The sequence below is a fragment of the Cynocephalus volans genome, chromosome 12, assembly GCF_027409185.1.
Source record: "Cynocephalus volans isolate mCynVol1 chromosome 12, mCynVol1.pri, whole genome shotgun sequence".
NCBI lineage: Eukaryota > Metazoa > Chordata > Mammalia > Dermoptera > Cynocephalidae > Cynocephalus > Cynocephalus volans.
In genome coordinates this window covers 84,426,947-84,451,057 of record NC_084471.1, presented here as the reverse complement: position 1 = coordinate 84,451,057, position 24,111 = coordinate 84,426,947, and the positions used below count along the sequence as shown (strand labels likewise).

Sequence of the window (24,111 nt, the reverse complement as noted above, 5' to 3'; positions counted from 1 at the left end):
ACCACGATCAAGTGGGACTCATCCCAGGTATGCAAGGATGGTTCAACATAAGCAAATCAATAAATGTGATACATCACATCAACAGAATGAAGGCAAAAAACCACGTGATCATCTCAATAGATGCAGAAAAAGTATATAAAATTCAACATCCCTTCTTGCTAAAAATTTTCAACAAATTAGGTATAGAAGGAACATACCACAACACAATAAGGCCATATATGACAGAACCACAGCTAACATAACACTGAATGGGGAAAACTGAAAGTTTTCCCTCTGAGATTAGGAACAAGACAAGAATGCCCACTCTCACCACTATTATTCAACACAGTACTGGCAGTCCTAGATAGAACAATTAGGCAAGAGAAAGCAATAAAGGACATCCAAATTGGAAAGGAGGAAGTCAAATGGTCCCTGTTTCAGATGACATGATCTTATATACAGAAAAACCTAAAAATCCACCAAAAAACCTCTTAGAACTGATAAATTCTGTAAAGTTACAGGATACAAAACCAACATACAAAAATCAGCAGCATTTCTATACATCAACAGTTAACCAACTGAAAAAAGAAATCAAGAAAGCAATCTTATTTACAATAGCCACACAAGCACACAAAATACCTAGGAATAAAGTTAATCAAGGATATGAAATGAAAGTTATAAAACTCTAATGAAAAAAATTGAAGAGGACACAAAAAAATTAAAAGACATTCTATGTTCATGGATTGGAAGAATTAATATTGTTAAACTGACAATACTAACCAAAGCAATCTACAGATTCAGTGTAATCCCTATCAAAATACCAATGACATTATTCACAGAAAGAGAAAAAATAATCCTAAAATTCATATGGAACCACAAAAGACTCCTAATAGGCAAGGCAATCCTGAACAAAAAGAACAAAGCTGAAGGCATCATACTATCAGACCTCAAAATGTGCTACAAAGCTATAGTAACCAAAACAGCATAGAAATGGCATAAAAAACAGACACATACACCAATGGAACACAATAGAGAATCCAGAAATAAATCTATGTATTTATAGCCAACTAGACCCCTCTCTTTCACCATCTACAACAATCAAGTCAAAATGGATTAAAGACCTAAATGTAAGACCCAAAACTATGAAAATACTAGATGAAAACATAGGGAAAATGTTTCAGGACATTGGTCTGTGCAAAGAATTTATAGGTAAGACTTCAAAAGCACAGTCAACAAAAAGATATATAGACAAATGGGATTACATCAAACTAAAATGTTTCTACATAGCAAAAGAAACAATCAACAGTGTGAACAGACAACACACAGAATGGGAGAACATATTTGCAAACTATTCATCTGACAAGAGATTAATATCCGGAATAAACAAGGAACTCAAACAACTCAACAGCAAACAAACAAATAAACAATCTGATTTAAAAATGGGCAAATGATCTGAATAGACAGTTCCCAAAAGATGACTTACAAATGGCTAACAAGTATATGAAAAAATGTTCAACACCACCAATCATCATGGAAATGCAAATCAAAACCACAATGAGATATCACCTCACACTCGTTGGAATGGCTATTAAAAAGACAAAAAAATACCAAATTGTTGCGAGGATGCAGAGAAAAGGGAATGCCTATACACTGCTGATGGGAATGTAAATTAGGACAGCCTTTATGGAAAACAGTGTGGAGGTTCCTCAAAAAACTTAAAATAGAACTACCATATCCAGCAATCCCACTAGTGGGCATTTATCCAAAGAAGAAACTCTTATGTCAAAAAATATCTGTACTCCCATTCTCATTGCAGAGCTACTCACGATAGCCAAGATATGGAATCAACCTAAGTGTTCATTGACAGATGAATGAATAAAGAAAATGTGGTATATATACAAAATAGAATACCATTCAGCTCTAAAAAGAATTAAATCCTGTCCTTCACGGCAACATGGATGAGCTTGGAGAGCATTAGGTTAAGTAAAGAAAGGCAGGAACAAAAAGAGAAGTACTGCATGCTCCCACTCGTATGTGGAAGCTAAGAAAGTTGATCACATACGAGTAGAGAGTAGAGTGGTTACCAGAGGCTGGAAAGTGTATAGGGAAGTGGGGATAGTGAGAGGTTGGTTATTGGATACAAAATTACACCTAGATAGGAGGAATAAGACCTAGTGTTCTTTAGCACTGTAGGGTGACTATAATTAACAACAACTTACTGTATATTTTCAATTAGCTAGAAGAGAAGAGTATGAATGTTTCTAACACAAAGAAATGACAAATGTTTGAAGTAATGGAAAAAACAATCAGTGGTTGCCAGTGGGTGGGGGTGGAGGGAGGGATGAGTACGTGGAGCACAGAGGATTTTTAGGGCAGCAAAACTATTCTGCACTATACTGTAACAATGAATACGTGACATTATGCATTAGGCAAATCTATAAAACTGTACAACACGAAGAGGGAACCCTAATGTATAATTGAGTTAATAATAATAGATCAATATTGGTTCGTAAATGTAACAAATGTAACTAGGTAATGTAACATGTAATAGCAGAAATTGTGTGTGTGTGTTATGTATATGTGTGGGAGGGTATGAAAACTATCTGTACTTTCTGCTCAATTTCTCTGTAAACCTAAAACTGCTATAAAATAAAGTGTATTACTTAGAAAAAAAAAAAATCAAGTCAACTATCATAAGTCTATCTCCTGTCAACTTGGCACCCATACGCAGCTCCTTAAACCATTCTTAATGGCCAAATGAAGACAAAAACAAAGTGCTAATTCTGCCTAACATAATGCAACTATCTTGCACACAAACAAAAACACACTAATCTCTTCCTCAGGAGAGGAAGTAAAAGCTTTCACTGATGTTTACTCTTCCCCTGATATTCAGTAACTTAAATACTAAGATGTAAAATTACAAATAGTGATATAAAGTCAATATATCTTGTTTTATATGAAAAGGGAATATATGTTTTTTACATATATGTTTACAAAAAATTATTTAATACATGTGAATCATACACAGAAGTGTAACACATTTTAGTTATTATCAGCCAATGGCCCTATTTCTTCTCTTCATAAATCTAACTACTCTATAATATTATTCAATCCATTTGTCAAGCATCTAAAAATACTTTTGTTTTCAACTCAGTATATTAACATACAAATAGATATAGATATAATATAAATACTCATAATTAAATTATTAATAATTAGTCATGTTAGTTACAAATAACTTTAGAATGAAGGTACTGAAAGTGTTTGTGAAGCAGAGAAAAATCCACAATTTCTGAGAAAAACACTCACAACTTTTCAGAGAAAAATGTCACAATTTCTGTCTCTGTTTTAAGGGTTCATATTCAAATGCGTTCTCCCCAGTAACTTCCCATGTGTTTTACAATGATATTTTAAAAGCCACTCACTTGTTTATTTTTCAACACAATTATATCATCTGAGATTTTACTTTTCCCATAATATTAATCCCAACTTCTGACTTTACCAAGATACAAGAACACAGTATGGTGTTTCTGATCTATTTGTTTGTAAATGTCTTCTTGATTTTGGTCTGTGAATAAATTTTATTCCAAAGCTGTAGATATAAAATGAAAACATTGTTTTAGGACAAGGAGAACGTGGGTGCATACATATACACACACTGGGGGGGGGGGCAGGGAGAGAGAGAGAGAGAGAGAGAAACACCTAACAATACAATGTAATGTAAGACACTTTCAAATAACTGGTGCCTTAATGAGACAGCAAGTGTTAAGAGTTCAGAAGAAGCAAGGTCACTGAGAGTAAGGTTGATCAGGGAGGCTTCTTAAGGGAGGACGACTGAGAGATAGTGTCTTGTGTCTTGGTGGATGAGTGGGAATCTGATGGGGAGAGGGAGTATTTCAAAGACATGTGGAAATGCTCAAAGCTATTCGGGCTCTAGACCAGCTGGAATAGAGTGTTCTTGCAGGCAAAGAGAAAGAGAGAAGCTAGTGTGAGGCCAAAATGTGGAATGCTTTGAACATCAAATTAAAGGTGATAATTCAGAAAATAATGCAGAGGTATTTTGTAACTCTGAATAGTCAAAATCCAGAAGCTTCATTATAAAAACTAAACATAACATTATGTCAAGTAATCAGAAAATGCACTGAATATGAAAGATTGAAGGGGTATTAATTTTAGTCCATGAATTTAACAACAATTTTATTATGTGTTTATACCTCAAAAGCTTTGTCAAGAAGGTTCTGCTCTCGTAGTTGATTTCCTTTTGTGAAGAAAAGTTCAGATACTACTTTTGGGTCCTTTGGTTTAAGCTGGAGAGCCTTGTCTATAGCATTGAGTGCCTGCAGAGATTAGAGATTAAGACAGAATAAAAGATTAGGTAAAGAAAAACTAACAAATGGTAAAATTTATACTCTTTGTTCTTATGTATTAGCTAGTGTGGTGTGTGACAAAATACATTTTTTGTTCTCTCTGATATTCACATTGAGAATTAGTGGCCCTGACAAAATAATTTCCCTATACTCCAGATTCCCAATTTATAAGTTAATGACAATAGAAGGTCCCAGATCACTTTACAGGGAGGTCATGTGATACAGCTGAACGAAAACAAGATTTGGGGTCAGATGTTTGCCGTGAACACATGCCCATCTGTATCATTGTAACAGCCTCCTCTCAGGTGCCCACACTGATCCTAGTACCCACTGCCCCCTCTCTACCACAGCCAAAGTAAAATTCTGATCATTATTGCTTTACTCCTTAAGACCCCAAATCTTCTCCCAGGATAAAGAACAAAACTCTTAGCCTGGCCTCAAGGGGTGTAGCCCCAGCGCCCTGTGTTTGCATCTTGCACTGCACCCCTGCTCCCTCAGGATCAATCCTCAAACATCTCAGTATCCCTCACTGAGGCCGCAGGGCCTTTGCATGTGCAGTTTCACTGCATGGAATTCTCTTTGCTGCCCCTCTGCCTAAAACTCTTACTTATCCACCCAGCTCCTACTTCCTCACCACTTCACAGGGAACCTGGCCTTCCAGACCTGTCAGTCCCCTGATTGATTACTTCTGTTGGAGACCATGTAGCTCTTCATGACATCACTGAGCACAAGCTATAATTCCATATTTGTTTTGTGATTACTTCTTTGACCTCTGTCTCCTCCTCTACTGTAGGCTCCACAAGGACAAGGGCAGTGACTCTTGCTTTTTTCATATCTCTTTATTCCCGGTGCCTACCACAGAGTCTGGTACATAACAGGGATTTGGTAAATATGTTTTTGAGTTACTTCATGAATTTACTGGTTATGTGACTTTTAAAATGAAGGTAAACAATAACAGTTGCCACACTGGGTCACTGACCTGCCGTACAGGGTTGTTATAAGGATTACATGAAACAATATATAAGAAGGAACACGGAAAATGAAAAAGCATGCAAATGTTTGTCTTGATCTTTATAGACATAGCTGAAAACAGACTGAGACAATACCACATGAAATCTTTAGACCAACGGTGAACCAAGAAAATATTATTTCAAGGGATGTCTGAGGAGTTAAGGGGATATCTGTAAAAAGTTCCAATAACATAGGATATGCCAACTGATAATAGGTAAGACTTCTGAGCCTTACAGATGTGTAAATTGGAGAATCATTTAGGCACACACCATTTTCTGCCTATGAATCTAAACAACTCTGAACAGTGTCCTTCTCTACCTTGTCGTGCTGCTCCTGCTTGCTGTAGATTGCTGACAAGAGGCGGTAACATTCAAGGCATCCAGTCTCCTCTGACACAATGTGATTGGTCATTTTTTCAGCTTCTTTCGTCTGACCCATCACAGCCAAAACCTGAGCCTGCAAAACCACATAGACCTTGGCTTAGAAGATGCTTTGTTATTTCTTTAGCGAATGAAGGATCTCTAAATAGAGGCATTCAGAAAACACTCCTGACAAAAATGCTTAGCATCTATTCAGTGACTCACAGAGAAGGCTAAATTATCAGTTTCTAGGTTTTAATCTTTTGCTGTTTGTTTATTTATTTAGGCGCATGTGTGTATCTGTGTGTGAGTGAAAAGAACACCAAACATATCCATTAAAATGGCTCATGCCTTTTAAAAAATTTAACTAAATGGGTGAAGAGAGACATAATTTCTCATTATTTCAACAGAACACTGTGTTTGTAACAAGATAACAAGTTTGATTTATTGCACATCTAAGGAAGAGTGAAGTTCCAAACACTGAAATAAAAATTTGTTGATATTACTGTTAATTTTCCTAAGTTGGATAACCTTACTGTTGTTAGTTAGAGAATGCCCTTGTTCTTAAAAACTAGATAACACATGATTCAAGAACTAAATAACATGTACTAATACAGCAAATATATGCAAACACATTCTTAGTATCTAAATATGCAACATATACATATATGTATATGTGTGAGGGGGGTCTTCAAAAAGTTCATAAAAAGATTTATATTATCTTTTAATTCTATTTTCCATGAACTTTTGAAGTACCCTCATACATGCATACATGAGAGACTGAAACATAAATGCATCAAAATGTTAAAAATTGCTGGATCTGGGTGAAAGGGTATATGAAAGTTCTTTTTTACTATTCTTGAAACTTTTTTGTAAGTTTCAAATTATCTCAAAATACAAAAAAATATTTTGGGTGTCCATTTGGTGAATGGCTCTAACACTGGTTATATGAATATTCATACAATGAATACATTTTTGTATTCTAGCTCCAGTTTTGAGACTTGATGACTACAGCTCCTTGCATTGCATGTTGTGCGTATGTTCCCAGCTTAATTTTCTTTCATCCTTCTACTCACCAGTGCCAGGCGGAGCTCCCTTTGAGAAGGCTGAAGTGCTGCAGCTGCCTGGTAGACCTGCAAAGCCTCTTCATATCGGCCGGTGTTGTAATACAGCGCTCCCAAAGGTGACAATATCTCAGCTTTGTGTGCCACCTGCAAGGCACTGAGTTTGGAGAAAGATTAATTGACACTTTTCTTCTAATAGGTAGTACATTTCCAAAGGTCTAAACATAGATTTAGGGAGGACTATCCAGGCTTTGAGACTCTGCTCCAACATGGTCTTTGTTTTTATATCAAGAACAAGGTTTAAAAAAAAAAAAAAAGGTTATGATGCCACCCTCTGAACAGAAGAATGTCTCTAGTGACTAATCAGTATGGAAACTGAGCCCCAGTGATCTTTCCTATTAATGCCAATAGTTTTGTTCTATATGCAGTCTTTCACATATTCCCTATTTTTGAAACTGCTGTTTGTGGTTTGGGTTGCAGTACATAGCTTCAGAAAACAATGGATTAACTAAAGTGAGAATTAATTCCATACTGGGTTTAGCACCACGGTCTAACAAGCAGGAAAAATGTCATTAACTGGGATACCATTTATACAGTTGTATTCTTCTCTTTGGAGACGAGAATCAATGTCACCTGACTTTGCAAAATTTGCTGCTCCTCTGAGAACACATCTATTCCAATTAACTAAAAAGTTGATTGGTATTGCTGAGGTCTCTGGGCTACTTATAAAGTAAGGAAAGTGAACTTTACCGTTTGTACCATTCTTCAGCCATGCTGTTCTCTCCCAACGACCTGTAGAGTCTCCCCAGGTTCACCATGGCCACGTGATGGCTTGGGCTAAGTTTGATTGCTTGCTGGTAATGAGTCACTGCCTTCTCTGGAGAGCCTGTAACCAGTGACAGGTTGGTAAGAGCAGGACGTGCCTTAATTTCTCTTCTGACATATCATTCTTCCTCATTAGTACAGAGTCATACCAATTATTCAGTTTGTAACTCAGCTTGCATTTTGGCTTCTCCTTGCCATTGACTAACTTTGGATAATTTCACTGTTAGTTCTTCACACTTCCAAAGAAATTAATAAAAAGAAAGCAGTAAAAACTAAAACCTATTTCTTTTATTATATATATTATTTTAGTCAAAGTGTTTTCTGGTCATTTCCTTTGCTAATACGATGTTTTCAGATTATTGGTGATTGTTATTTATGCAAGATGTGTAACAATCACTGCCTGTATAACACTGATATATAACAACGAGCTGCCTCCCATTTTGCAAAAAATAGAACAGGCTACTACAGAAAGAAAATTGTCCTGAAGCAATTTCTAAGGGTCTATCTCAATTACTTTACTGCAACATAGTATAGAGGCATTTCTTTAAACAAGCATGTACCAGCTCTGTCTTGAAAATCTCTTTTTAAATCATACATTTTTAAATGGTATTTATTTAATGGGACTTTAAGCATATTAGTAATGCCACCCTGTATTTTGCCCAATGCATTATATAAATATATATATATATTTATACATAAGTATATAAATTTATATATAAATATAAATATAATTATAAATATATAATGCATTTGTCCAATGCATTATATATTTTTAAATACTTTTATTTATATAATCTTTGCACATATTTAGCTGCCTTTGATACCACTTAGCCACCTCTTATGATTTGAGAGATATTAAAAAATAAACAAAATTACTACTTTACAGATACAGATATTAAAGTGCAAGGACATTAAGAGATTTGACAAAGATCCCAGGGAAGTGAGGGTAAAGGCCAGAACTACAATCAAGTCTCCTTAGTCTGATAAAGCTCCCTAAAGAAGCTTCCTAGTGAAGTGATATCTAAATGACTGAACTTTAGAATAGTCTGAAGTCCTAACCAGAAGGGAATGTTTATTATCTGCATAGATATCATCTCAAGTGCACCTTCTTTGAATACAAGTTTGACTAGTAGGAATCAAAGGGAACTCTACGTGGTCAGTGAGTTGTTACTGTTGTTTTTTGAGGTGTAGGGTGGGATTGCCTGTTGTTGAAACAAAAGGAAGAGGATTAGACCAGGCCAATGAGAGGGCTTTTCTGTTTTTTATAGCTTTATGACACTTAATTTATTATTATGTGGCTAATGAACCAGCAGGTGGCACTACACAACAATTTTACATGCAAAAATAAGGTAAGCTTACTAGATGTATCAGAATGTAAATTTATATTCTACAAAACAGAAGAGCTTCAAATATCCTAGAAAATAAAAACCCTCTCAAGCATTTCATATTGAAAAAATAATTAAAACTGAATTTTACTGCAGGGCGGCTAGTCTAGTTGTCAACAAGAACAAAGTGGTGCTTTTACATTAAATTCAAATATCGTTTCATTACTTATAAGTATTCATTACATGCCAACAGTATATGGGCTCTGCACAAATCATGAAGAAAATAGAATCCCTGCCCAGTAATGTTTTGCATTAAATAAGATGAAGTAAGTGTATTTTATATAGCACCTGTCATATAAGAGCACTGTATCAATTATAACAATGCAGTTTCTGGAATGTATATCAAGGAAGGAGCAATGAAACCATGCTGGAGGCTTTATTTTTTTATCAGTTACAGAAAAGTATTTACCATCTGCCAGTAACTAGATTCAGAGGCAGGTTCTGCATCATTGTAGAGAAACATTTCATCATCACAGATTTATAAACTTGTATAAATGATACTCAAAGAAGAATGGAACTCATTAAATCATCAAGGCTACTGTCTGCCACTGGGGAGTTTTCCTTAGAGACATTGCTGTAAGAACTGGGCAGATACTACTGAACAGAGCTTGAAGATGTAGAGAAATGACAGCCCTAACGTACAACGTGAACTTTGTGCTAAGCCTAGTGAATGTTACTTCTGAGGGATTATTTGTTTTACTGTCATTTTGCTTGATAAATGGTATTATCTAATCTCAACAGAACAGTTTCTGTTTAATTTCACTTACCAGAATCAACTAAGAAGACCCCATAGTTGTTGTGTAAATCTGAGCTCTCTGGACAGTTTTTTATTCCAGCCTGGTATATTTCTTCAGCTTCCTTAAATCTTTCCTTTAAAAACAAACAAAGAAAAATAAGTGAGAAATTTTTAAAAATCAACAATAATTTGAATATTGGGATTGAGAAAATCAAAAAACAAAAAATTTACTGAGCACCTACTATACAATAGTATAAAATACTGTATACTTTGCTTGAATCAAAGTCAATATGAACTGCGCACAAATATCTACAATTCATATCTGTGTTTACTTCCTTTTGGGCAAACAAGTTGATGTTTACTAAAATGGGACACTTGGAAGGATTTAGATTTGTACAACATGCCCACCACTGGAAAAGGCCTGAAAATAGTGTTTGAATGGGATGCCCTTTACCCCAGTAACCCTCCAAATGGAAAAGGATGATACAAAATGGTAGAATGTTTCCAGAAGTGGCAATCCTGTTGCAAGGCAGGGAGGTCTTGAGGGTTGTTTGATAGCTATATTTACAAAGATTACACTCTTTTTACCTATACTGTATAACTTATTTGGGGAGGTTTTTGAGGGAAGTAGGGAGGTGGCTTATGCAGATTATTGTGCAGGCTTTGCCTTATGTTTTTCTCACTTGAAATATTTCTACAGCACACCAGAATGTTTGCTACTTCCCTTATTCCGTCTGTGCTTTGCATCTCTGAGCTGTTCACTCCATCAGGATTCTCTGTCCTCTCAAAGGCATACATACCTCCAACCTGCACTGCAAGGTCCAGATCAACTGTGACAATTGCCCTCATGTTCTGCTCCTCTAAAGATTCACTTTAACATGCTTTAATAATTCCAAATTAGCTTTTAGGTACATTTTTCACAACCATCTGGGATCGTCGCATCACACTTTTACAATTTAGATGGAAAAGTCTAATTAATTAATCAAGGTTTCCCAGATTCTAAGAATTATTTACCAACAAGTACACAATTTCACTTTTCCATAGTACTGCCATGAAGGTCAGGTGAAATGATTTGTCATAAAGCACGTAACAACTTTTTCTTCAATATTCTCTAAGTATGAACATTTTCCAAAGCTTTATCACAAGTTACCAGTACTGAGCACTTGACCAGATACATGAAAAGAGAAAGCAGAGCAAGAATTTTCTCAGAAACAACACCTGAAGCCTGTGAACATAAATGTGTTCGACATTCACCTTGAGCGCTGAGCAATAAGCCAAGAAGCAAAAATCTGATTTGACCCAGAAAGGTAACATATACTTTACCCTCTGCAGAATGACTAATGCCATCTGTTTGAGTCCACACATTTAAGTACCACTAAGGAAAAAGGTATGGTTTGAGTTTGGCAAATTTTACTTATTTGAATTAAAAATCCATGGTTCAGCAAAAATGCAGATCCATGTCTCTAAAAATGTTTTTTTGATTGCCAAATTCAACAAATTGTTAAAGTCAAAAACTTAAAGATGAATGAAACTCTCAAAATATTTCCTTTCAATCTACTGAAGAAAAGCTTTATGAAGATATTCTCTATTGAAAGACTGAAAACTGTGTGTGTGTGTGTGTGTGTGTGTGTATTAAATGAAGACAGAACAAATTATATTACACTCAAGTCAAATTAGTATTTAGAGAGTACCACTGGGTATTTATGCATGTACCCATTCATTCAGCACACATCTACTGCCATGGCTTTAGGAAGTTGTTACCATGGCTGTGTCAGACATCATGACCATGTCTAGGTGGCATTTTAGCCAACTGCTTCAAGTTCCTCTCCTAGTAACTCAATATGAGAAATAATTAACTAACTCAGGTGTTTTTTCTTTTAATTTTTCTTAATCATCTTCTGATACAGAAGTCCATAAACAATTTCGTAGAGGCAACCAGAGATAGAATAGCCAGAATAATATAAAACTGGGTAATCAGTTCCTGAAAATCTCAAGTTGCTTGTGTTACTATTTGACCAGTATTAGTGTTTGACACTGTCATCTTTGTTTTTAAAGGATCAAGTTTTCTATTTTACATAGCACTTTTAAGACATACTAATATGTTAAAATAAAAATTTTAAAAACAATTATTAAAAATACAGTGAATGAGATCTTCAGCAGAAGAAATGAAAGCGCAGAATATCAGAGCTGGTAAGAACATTAACAGACACTAGTTCACCACCATTTTTAACAAATAAAATAACTTGGGTGCAATGTGGTTAAGATACACAAAATCTCATAGCTATGTAGGGACAGAATAAAACCTAGGTTTTCAGTGGTCATATAGGGTGTTGGTGAATCCTGAATAAAAGCAGTATTTATGGAAATAAACAAGGATAACTTTAGCATCAAAAGAAAGTTTCATCTTTGGATATCCATCCATCCATCCATTCCCTCAACAAATATTTTGTAAACACTACTCATGTACCATGTATATAGCAGAAACAGAAGAGAGAGCAGGACAGCCACCATCCCTGCCCTCAAAGAAAATTGAGTGGGATTCAGACAAGAAGGCAATGCAGTGTGTCAGTGCCGTGGAAGGAGAAGCACAGAGTACTTGGGGGGCAGCCAGGAGGGGCCCTCAGACCTGAAGTTAGATAGATACTCTATATCCATCATGACCCAGATGCCTGCGGACACTGGTTACCATTAAACTTCAGCAGCTGTGTCACATAAAGATGTGCTTGAAAAAAATCTGTGGCTACTTCAGATCTTAAAAACATCTTTATAACCAAACTGGGTGAGTTGAAAGAAGTTTTTTCTGAAGGGAATAAACTTGATGTCCTCACCGTCTCACTGCAGAAGTCAAATATGACAGTAAACAACAGTGTTCAAGCGCAATTTCTATTTAACCTGATCTAATTTTACTTTTGACTTTCTTGCTGCTCCAAGATAGTACCTTTTTCATCTAAAACTTCTCTCTTATTTTTGGGTTTATGAGTTTCCACTGGAAATGCAATTTTCAAAGTCTGAAGAAGTAATGGGATTCAAAAGACTATACATGTCAAGAGCAAGTAATCGTCTCCTGTACCCACGGTAACCCCCAATGGCAGTTTCAAGGCTCTATGAAAAATGTCTTCAATATCCATTGTTTCATTTGACTCTAAATTTCAAGGAATGATTAACTCCACTTATGAAAAACAAAGGGTAACCACCACTACAGGAGAAACACACCTTACAGGTTTAAAATAAATACTATCTTCTCTGGAAGGGCAATGCATTTATCTCAAAACAGTAGTAGTATTCAGTCCCTGAAGCTTAATTTCAAGCTCTCACTGTCACTTACCTCATCTGTCTAGAAGTCCTGAACTCAGCCTGACCATTCCCGGCCTCTACTCACGTGGGGGTTCCAGAGGAAATGAATATAAGCTATTTATAGGACAACTTTAATTAAAAATGCTTGTGACCTAGAGAAAGGTTTGGACAAATAATACCGTCTGTTGTACACCAGAGCCCCCAGTCAACTGCAGCCTCAGAATGACATCGGCCTTTGAGGGCAGTGGTTAAAAATGGGCCGCATGCAGCCATGGCTCCTCTCAAAAGCATCTTCAGTGGGGAGGACTCAAAATGGGCCTTGAGGGACAGAGAAAGCTTAGTCAACATTCCCGCTTTTTACCTCAAGGAAGAGAAAGTGAAAGTGGATGTTCTGAAAAAGGACCCCGGACTGTAATTTATTCTCTTGGGCAACTGACACGTTTGGAAAACATCCTGTATAGTTCAGGCTGCAGTGACCCAGAGGACAATGGGCACTGGCGTATTGCAGTAATTCTCAAGCATCTTGGTTTTAGGATGCTTTTGAACTCTAAAATTACTAAGGATCCCAAAGGGCTTTCATGTATGTGAGCATTATCAATCAATATTTACCATATTAGAAAAGAAGCTGAGAAATTTAAAAAATATTTATGAGTTTATTTAAAATAATAGGGCTGGCTGGTTAGCTCAGTTGGTTAGAGTGTGGTGTTATAACAGCAAGGTCATAGGTTCAGATCCCTGTACTGGCCAGCTGTTCCCTTCCCTCCAAAAATAAGAAGAACCTCAAATAACAAACATATGAAAAATAACTGTTTTCTAAAGCAAAAAAAAAAAAAAAAATTAGTGAGAATAGTGGCATTAGTTTATATTTTTGCAAATCTCTTTAATGTCTGACTTATTAGAAGACAGCTAGATTCTCATATCCGCTTGTATGCTCAATCCGTTTTTAGGTATATATATTTTGGTTGGAGCACATGAAGAAAACCTGACCTCACACAGGCATTTAGTTGGAAAAGAAGAGAGCATTTTAATAGCTTTTTCATAATCATGGATACATCGTGTAGCTGCTAGAAAACTACTGTACATTCATGAAAGAATGAGAGTGAAAAAGGCAAATTACTTTTTAGTACTATTAGAAAAACTGCAGCCAACCACAATGTATATCGACAAAATAAAAGTTAAAAAAAAATAAATAAAAATAAATAAAAAGGAAATCCTATGATAAAAAAAAAAAAAGAAAAAGAAAAACTGCAGAGACACGACAGGTCCCCTGTCAATACTCTGCCAACAGCTGGCCTATGGGATGGCCTGTAACAACACGCACATACTGCACAGAGGCGTAGAGTGTTAGAGTGTGGCCTTCCAAAGTGAGGAAGGATTTAGAGAACAAAAAAGTTGTCTTGGTGTCCAGACATCATGGTCACGTGTGTCGAAACTGCTTTCAGAAGTGCTTTCACTCTAATTGATAATGTAAAGCACACAGAGTCATAAGGTATTTCCCACTGGCCAAATAACTTTATTTACTACTACAAACCTGGGAAGTTAGACACAAATGGATCTCTAAAATCATGTCAACATCTTCTCTAAGAAACTATTGAAGACATAGCAGCTGGAAAGATAAAGCAGAGATGCCTGCTTTCGCAGCCTCTTAACTTTCATTTTTTTTTACAAAATAGTTCCTCCACCTGGAAGTCATCAACATAGACATTTATGAGAAACATGCTATCGATATTTGATATCTAATTCTCTTCCACATCCAACTGAAATAAATTCATTAATGTGGCATTCTTCCCCACCAAGGAAATGTTAGATATTTTCTAATCCTTAACTTTCTTATCTCCCAGCAAAGTGTGATAATTTAAGCAAGAGAAACAGCCACTTAAAAGAGGAAATGCCAAGAACAGTAAAATAACGGCTAAAGAGAAAGCATGACAAGAGTAAACATCTACAGTATAACCATCATGGGACCAGAAAAAAAGCGAAAACCCACATTTGTATATAATTGCAGCTTCCTGCTTCTCTACACTTTTCTCACGCCATTTTGCCCCCATTCTCTATACTTCCAGTCACCTTACTTTCTGTTAGAGGAAGAACCATACTATTTCCCACCTCAGAGCCCTGACATGGTCTTTCCTTCTAACAGAAAGCTTTTACTTTCATTTGTGTTGCATTGATATCAGTTTTTCCAGTATCAGATTAAATGTCATCCTTTTGCAACCGCCCCCACTCCCTATACACCCTTTCCCCACATGAGGTTAGGTCCCCTTAACATTCTCACTGATACTTTCCCTTTGTACATTTGTCACGCTTGTGTTAGGTATTGGGAGGGGGCTGTAAATCTTCTGTACGGATAGCCTTCCCTGCCAGACTCTACGTTCCATGAGAGTAAGGCTATTTGCTTCTTCAACCATCTCCTGTGCTTGGTGTTATCTAGGTGCTCAATAAATATGTGTTGAATAATTAAATCAATAAAGTCTTAAGTAAGGGTCTAGTTCCAAGTTGATTTAGCCACACGTAGAGTGGTGTATTAGTCCATTTCTGTTGCTTATAACAGAATACCTGAAACTGAGTAATTTATAAATAAATGAAATTTATTTCTTACAGTTTTTGGAGGCTGGGAAGCCCAGGGTCCAGGGAGCACACCTGGTGATTGCCTTCTTCTTGGTGGAATCTCTACACAGAGTCCCATTGTGACCAGCTTATCATGTGGCGAGAACGGGCTGAGCAAGAGCACTAACCTGCTCACTTGCTCTACTTATAACACCATCAGAACCATGCCCATTACTCCATGAAAGGATCAACCCATTCACAAGGGCACAGTCCTTACGATCTAATTACATTTTAAAGACCCCACCTTTCAAATACCATAATTAGATTTCCCACCCTTTTAACACTCTTACAATGTGGTCAAGTTTCTAATACATGAGCTTTTGGGGGACACATTTAACCCATAGCAAATGGTACGGATGGCTGAATCTACCCAACAGATGGCATTTGTAGGAGAGAAATTGACCCTGGATGTCTTATTTGATCTATGGTTCTAACTTACATTTTATTGTTCCAATTTTCTTTTCACTGTTGTTATCGGGTGAAATCATATCCCAAAATACATGAAAGGAAAATATTTTAAGTGGTATCATATTAATTAATTGAGTTTTTCAATAGGCTATAAACCAGGGGCCAGTAATAATTTACAGTGGATCAAAGTCATAAACAATGCTAATTTTATTTCCTTTACTGCTAATGTAATACAAAGCTATACAATCTATGGCAAGAGTAGGCTGATTAAAAATAACTGTGGGCTTCTAAATGTTTACAATCCTAGCTGTGAAGCTGGAGTATAGCCAGTTCTGAATGCTAATGGAGAACCAGAAGAGAACAGCAAGCCAGAGACCACCCTGACTTCAGATTTAGGAGTCTATCTCCTGTTCTCAGTTTTCTTGACTTCTTTGCTGGAGTAGACACAGAGGGGCATTGACGTTCTTCAGGACACTTTTATGTATCTACCTCCTATATTACTCATCCTTCTGGGTTTCTTCTATAATTTCTCTTCTCCTTGTGTCCCTTCTGCACCCAATCTCATTAACTATGGCCCATTACCACAGTCTAATCATAGGACCCCCATGTCATACAGTGAAGGGGTGATGGGTTAGGAGTCCAGGTTTCAGTCCTGGTCCTGCCACTAGTCTTGACCTTTGGCAGCCACTTAATTCTGTGTACCTTACAGATTTATCTGTAAAGTGAGAAGGTTAAAAAATTCTTTTGTTTTTTTTCCCTACGCTATTCTTCATTTCCCTCTCAGAGAAATTACCTGCTTATAATATGGTTTCATTTATTTGAAGTCTTAAACCTATCCTTCTCTCCCTGATCTCTCTCACTGTCATCAGTCCATATACCATTTTCATTTAAATGTTCCATTAACATTCAAGACTTACAGGTTGTACACTGCTGATGGCAGAGTTTGGCATCACTCTTTTGGAAATCAATTTAGTAAAATGTCTCAAAAGTCATGAAATATGCTCATATTCTTTGACATGGGAATCTATATCATTAGAAAATGATTCAAAACATTGTTTTAAAAGAGTCATAAGAAAGGAAAAGTTCACTGCCACAGAAAAGATCCAAATGACCAACAGTTGGGATATTGTCATGTAAACTACAATGCATTGCATCATTTTGATAAAATAGTAAACTGCCATTAAAATGGTATTTATGAAGGCCACTTAGCACCAAGAAAAAAACCACATAAAATTATGTATAATTTAATGGAAGGTGAAAAGAACAGGACACAAACTATATGTATGTAAATATAAATATGAAAACAACATCAATACATTTAAAACAACTATATGATATTAAAAAGTAATATTTGTTGTTTCCAGATATTATATTATAGGTGAAGAGTATATTTTATTTTCTCTGATTTTTCACACTTTCCATTATATGTGTATATTACTTGTTTAACTGGGAAAAAACGTTAAACCTGATCACATTTCCTTCCTAAAATCTTGTTTCTCCCTGGCTTCCCATGGCCATCAGGGGCCATAAGTCCTCTCAGTTCTTTAGGTGTTCTTCCCTAGAGGTCTTAATTTTCTATTTTTCTTTTGTTTCACATGCTGATAGTCCCAAAGTACAAAGGAAATCTTTCTCCACAACAGTCTATCCGTTCCCTCACTGTCTTCGTGAAACAAGGCTCTCAACTACTCATACAATAAAAGCACCCTCCAAGACACCCTGTGTATTTCCACAAGACTTTTTCTTCACATTTAATTTTGTTAATTTTTTACTTTTTAAGTGCCTCAGATTTTATTTAACATTACACGGTGTAATCATTTTTTGTGGTCCTTGACCTCATTAACCAGCTCCACCCCCACTTCTAGTAGCCTCATAGGTTTTCAGACCTTTGGACACTTACCTTTACTTGTTATCTATCAGTTTTAAATTTGGGGTCCATTATCAGCATTAACATGCTCTACCATATAATGTCTTTTCAATTTATTAACATATTTTTCTAATTTTCCCTTCTCAAATCTACTTTGCCCAAACAAATTTACTTGCTTCCCTCAGGTTCCAACAGAGTAAGGAACACAGTATTAGTTCCAGATAAATCCTGGAAGGGATTATGACACTCATAGTTTTCTTGGCACCAAGGATGGCGAATGGCATCAACAGACAGCAGCAAACTTACAGAAAGTAAGGCATTCCAAATAAACCTTGTTTCCCTTTTTTGATAGAATCACAGCCTTACATCTGGGGAAGGGTTTCAGCAGGTGTCTGAGGAAATGTCTCAAATATCCTTGCACACAGGACTGAGAGAGGTGAGCTAAAGGGTAATATAATTTGATAAATTAACAAAAGGTTGAATAACTCTAACCAAAGAGTCTGGGTTAAGATAGAGGTCAACCTGTAGAGAAGGTTCTACAGATATGCTTCAGGAATTTCTATCTGTTACTCATCTCAACTTGTACTTTTTTTTTTTTTCTCTCTCAAAGACATGAAGAAGTAAGTGGAAGCTATTCATATCTAACCTGTCAGTTGAAATAGCTGGAAAGAGGAATCAATACAGTGAATGGCAGAAAAAAAAGACTAAAAAGTCCTAGAAAATCAGAAATTTCTAGGCTAGCAATTTCAGAATACCAAGCTGAAATTAAAAACTTGAAATTAAAAAGAGATAAAGATGAATCCTTTTATCTAGGTTCTGAAAAGTTGCTGCAAAATGGGTGATTTCAGCTCAGTGTAGGAAAGAGTGTTTTAGCATTAGACTGGCCCACAATCACAATAAGCATGGGCCGTGCACGTGGACAGATGGTGGCACTGGAAGATGACCCGCTTAAGCAAGGGGATGGCTTCAAAGTGCGTTACAGATTGGCCAAGGGTGACAAACATTCTTTCATATATTCTGGGTGTTTGAAATTCTGGGATGCTGTTAACTAAAGTTGTGCCACCAAGAAATGAATTCATTTTCTACCATTTGTTCATTTGGTAAGTTAGGTGGATTTTTCTCTAACAGTTTCTCCGTGCCTTACTTGTACATCCGAAGCATTCTCTTATTGCTAAAGAATTCAAAACATGAAGATAAGATCTTAAAAGTCAGAGAAGAAAAGGAATCCTGAGTTATGCCCACCAGCTGCTCAGTCTCTTTCATGTTCAAATCAATTGCCGAAAGGGGCAGAAGAAAGAAACTTTCAATCTTCCAGTTACATTCTTGGACCTCTCAGCAGTTTACACGCACATCTAGAGTAGGAAAACAGTCAAAAAGATGTGACCTGTCTGTGTAAGAAGAGATCATGGCCTTCGTCATTTATCTTCCTTAAAAATTGTTCACAACTTCAGCTATGTGAAATGCAATAACTTTATATCATTTTGCCATTGCGGTTCACAAAAATTAAATTTATCAAGTAATCAATTTTTAATAAGCCATCTGACACTTCTTAAACATAACAAGGAAAAAAGCCTATATGTTGTTCTTTTTAAACTTCCACCTGCTCTAAAATTTGTTAGTAGTAACGATGAATGCAAAGGTGCGGTCGTCTCTCTCCTCCTCCCCCATCCAAAGTTTTGTTTTCTGCAGCTTCAGTTACCAGAGGTCAACCATGGTCTGAAAATATTAAATGAAAAATTCCAGAAATAAATAATTCATAAGTTTTAAATTCCACACTATTCTGAGTAGCGTGATGGAATCTCGCACTGTTCTGCTCCACCCCCCGAGACATGACTCATCCCTTTTTCCGGCATCTCTACACTGTCGACACTCCCCGCCAGTCACTTAGTAGCCAACTCTTGGTTATCAGATTGTGCAGTACTTGTGTCAAGTGACCTTCACTTAATCGTGGCCCCAAAGCACAAGAGTAGTGATGCTGGCAATTAGAAGATGCCAAAGAGAAGTTGTAAAGTGCTTCTTTTAAGAGAAAAGGTGAAAGTTCTTGATTAATAAGAAAAGGGAAAAAATCAAATGCTGAGGTGGCTAATATCTGCAGTAAGAATGAAGTTTCTATCCATGAAATTGTGAAAAGTATATTGCTCTAATTATTCTGTTCTTAGTTATTGTTGTCAATGTCTTAAACTGTGCCTAATTTATAAATTAAACTTTATCGTGGGTATGTATGTATAGGGAAAAACCTACTGTCTATAGAGCTCAGTACAATCCATAGTTTCAGGCATCCACTGGGGGGTCTTGGAATATATGTCCTGAGGATAAGGTGGACTATTATACTGCAGAATGGACTAAAATAAATTTCAAGGTCACCAAACATCTTGATCATTTTTAAAATAGTAACTTTTTCATAAACTTAGAGTTCATCAATTAAAAAAAAATACAAACTTCGAGATATTAAGGCAAATTACTTTTAAAGATATTAACATATTAATACTTTATTTGTATAAAAACAATAGCACTAATTACAGTGCAGCCTTAAGGAATTTATTAAATATATTCATTAGCACTTAGTTCGTGTTAAAGAGATAGTTTTAGATATTCTTAAAATGTTAAAGACATTACATATATAATTTAGAATATTTATTAATATTCGGATTTGGAAACTGTTTTGGAAGAGAACTTATAATCCGTTTACCTAGAGAGGTAAGGGACTCTTCACCCAAGCCTGTGCACTTGGTTACTATGAAGTGAGGTCTACAGCCAGGTCTCCTAGTTCACTGACACATGCTGTCAATATCACACCACAGGTAACCGAATCCCAAAATACCTTAAGGCAAGGCATGCTGCATGAATGGCTGCATTACACAGTGAACATTGCTAAGCCCTAGACAGGGAATAGGTTTACCAGGAAGACACTGCTTTTCTTAAAGAAACTGGTAGTCACAGTGAGGAAGATAAACCTAGAAAGCTAAAAGTCAACACAAGGCTTAAATTTTAGAGCAAGGTATCAATTCAAGAAATAAAAATACACGATTAGTGTTGATGTGGGTTCCCATGAATGGAGCTCTTTGGAAAGATAACTCACCATGAGATGGGGAGGTGGAAGTATGTTGAGGGAGGAGGTGGAAGTTGAACTGGATTTTGAAGCATGGGGAGCATTTAGGAAAGAAGGAAAAGATGGTGTTACAGGAAGATGGAGCTGTGTTCATAGATACAAATTCCATTCATATCTGTGAAGAGCTCCCAGAAAACAACACACTGTCATCACTGATATAGGTAAGTGATATTGTCACTTACCATAAGAATAGTTTTCATCAGGAAGAGCAACTTCAAAAATATTGAACAAAATAAATTCTTAAGGAAAATTATAAGCCCAGGAGTAAAAGCAGCACACCCAGAAAAGCATCTGTACAGTTCAGATGGTTGTTGGTCGGGAGCGGGGTGTAGGGAACTGTGGGCATAGGGAAATAGAGTTGACCTTTATAGCAATTGCAAGATTTTTCATGCACTGGATTAAAAATACAACAAAAAACTTATAATTTAAGAGAAGCCTAGCCTTTTCTAATACTGAAACATGAGAGAAGTTTCTCCTTGAGTCCTCATAAAGAAGTCTTTGGGTGATGTCATGGGTGATGGCCTTTGACCCTATGGTTATAATGAATAATTCACAGGGCTGTTTCTTATACTGTCCCTCAGTGTAGGACAAGGGCATCATGTTAAGGCACAATTTACTTACAAAACAGTGTGGCTCACATGTCCAGTTGCGCTTGCAATATAAGAGTAAATTTTAGAACATGAACTGGGTTGGGGGAGCATGTTCTTCAGTTCATATTGATTCATTTATTCCCCCAACAAAAATGTGTTGATGGCATACAGTGTGACAGGCATGAATAAGACAGACAGCTGTTCTCATAGAGTCAAATATTCCAGTGGTGGGAGAAGGATCATAAACAAATAAGCGTATGCTAGATAGTTATAGATGCTATAGCAAAAAAATAAGGCAAGGACAAAGGACAAGGTGACAGACAAGGGAAAAATAAGGCAAGGACAAGGACAAGGTGACAGAGAATGGCGTGGTCCACGCCATGGTGGGATCTTGAAAAGAATAGCTTGGGCTGCCCTTTCCGAGTTGGCAAGGCCCCGGAGGGAGAGCTGCTGGCAGGGCCACGGCTACCAGCATTTGTTTTCACTGTAAAGATCTCTGCCTCGGCACAGTGGTGCAGCCTTTGCTTTCTCTTTTGATGTTTTGGTCAGCGTGGCGGTTTCCTGAGTTTCCAAAAGATGTAAAAAATGACACACAAACAGTTGTTGTCATAAAATTAGATTATCCCACAAAAGATCCGAGAAGATTGAACAATTCCAAATTGTCCCTTTTGAGTCAATTTATTACACCAACGGATGTTTTAAAAACACCTTATGAGTAGCCAGGAGCAATTGTTTTTACCGAAGAAATTAATAAACAATAGAAATCCTCATCCTCTTCCCACCATCTGGGTAAATGGTTATATGGATTATAAAATGGGAAAAGGAAAAATTTGGTACCCTCCTAGGGGACGTCCTAAATATGATTTAAGTTGGCAAACGTCATTTACAGGGGATTATATTAATGGTAAGAGAATGGTTGGAATTAATGGAAAAAGATACTATACAAAGAATTGAGTTTATGAGAAAGAATGCATAGAAACCCTGTTACTCATTGGTGTCCTAAGTTAAATAAAAACATCTTAGTAAGATATTGGGACAAAAACATATGATGTACAACTTTCCCTCCTAAAAATAAAGATTACAGATGGAATTTAGAATGCACCTGGTTTTGTGAGGGATGGTGCTGTGCACTTTGACACTTTACATTGGGCCACACATCCGTTATATTAAGTACACACATGATAAAGCTGTTCAAATATCCTTTATTCTTTTTCCAAATGAACAATAGGTTCATGCCTATAGAAATATGAGAATCATTAAATTTTTAGTTGATTATAAGTTTGTTAGATTTATAAGTTTTAAATATAATTGTTAGAATTTTCTTTTATAGTATTTAAAAGTTAAAAATATATATAAGGTTTGTTTAACTAATTTATGCTTGCTGGTAGTAATAAGTTCAAGGTTAATACGAGGGCAAGAAGAAAAGAAACCCAATGTTGAAAAACGTCAAGAACAGCGAGTCACGAACTAATCAACCACAACAGATATTATCACCAGAAAGAATTGGCTGGCCACCGAGTTTTATTTAACCTTGTGGATTATTAATTTTATGAGAACTGACGTAATTTTAAGAAAAGTTTCCTTTTGACTATTGGTTTAATAATTCTAAAGGTTTATGCAGTTAAAATGCCCACATTAACCCCCCCCCGTGTTGTGTAACAAATAAAAATGCTGTTTTCAGTCTGAAGGCTGCTTCAGCTGCTTTAGCCGCTCTGGCTGCGACAGCGCTGACAGCCCGCAGGGTGAGAACGTGCTTCAAAGGAACCGAGGTCTCTGCCTGTGTTTTTTATTTTCGCCGCCTTTCCATCCCTCTTTCAAAGACCCCCAACTCGACTGGAGCTGGTCTCCGGCAAGAGAACATGATGGGCAGTGGAAGCTTGCAATTTACAAGAGAATGTCACAGAAGACCTCTGTGATATAGTAATGTGTGGGCAGAAACCAGCACGATAGGGGGAAGGAAACTTGAAGATGTCTGGGAGAGAAGTGCTGCTGGCAGAGGGACCAGTCAGTGCAAAGACACAAGAGAGGAGCAGGCTGGGCATGTCTGAGAAACTGCAAGCTGACTAGCCAGGAAGGGGCAGGGTGAGGGCCTCTGGAAAGTGAAGGAGTCAGGGTGAGGTGCAACAAAGGAACACTGACGGACGGAGCCAATCCTTTCTTCAGAAAACCCTACTGTGTCTGCTTAAACACAGGCCAAGGCAGCTGAGGACTATCAGTGTGTGCCGTAGACCATGGCCACGATCATTTTAGCTGAAATGTTGTACTAAAACATGCATTAAAATCATCCACCATGGGCAGGGGTTTTTGACTAAAGCCCACCCATGCTGTATGGAGAACATTAGAGCAAGAAAACTAGGTTTATCATTTCTGTCACTTAAATATTCACAGAATGTCCTAATTTTGCTTCTGGGTGGAACCTCCAAAAATTTAATTGTTCTCCATGTAACTGACATGCAGTATCAAATCATTCATTATGTTTAAGCCAACTGAATGCTACAGGGCATCTTGCAAGA

At 36.7% G+C, this 24,111-nt stretch overlaps 1 protein-coding gene across 2 annotated transcripts in view; it reads right to left on the bottom strand.

Moving 5' to 3' along the window:
* TMTC1 (transmembrane O-mannosyltransferase targeting cadherins 1) overlaps positions 1-24,111 on the bottom strand; it is a 281,941-nt gene that overhangs the window by 14,633 nt on the left and 243,197 nt on the right. For both annotated transcript variants that reach the window (XM_063074874.1, XM_063074875.1), the window contains 5 exons: positions 9,758-9,860; positions 7,531-7,666; positions 6,793-6,937; positions 5,676-5,813; positions 4,194-4,316 (listed from right to left, as the gene is read on the bottom strand). In XM_063074874.1, coding sequence (XP_062930944.1) covers positions 4,194-4,316; positions 5,676-5,813; positions 6,793-6,937; positions 7,531-7,666; positions 9,758-9,860 — 645 coding nt within the window. The remainder of the gene's footprint in view (positions 1-4,193; positions 4,317-5,675; positions 5,814-6,792; positions 6,938-7,530; positions 7,667-9,757; positions 9,861-24,111) is intronic.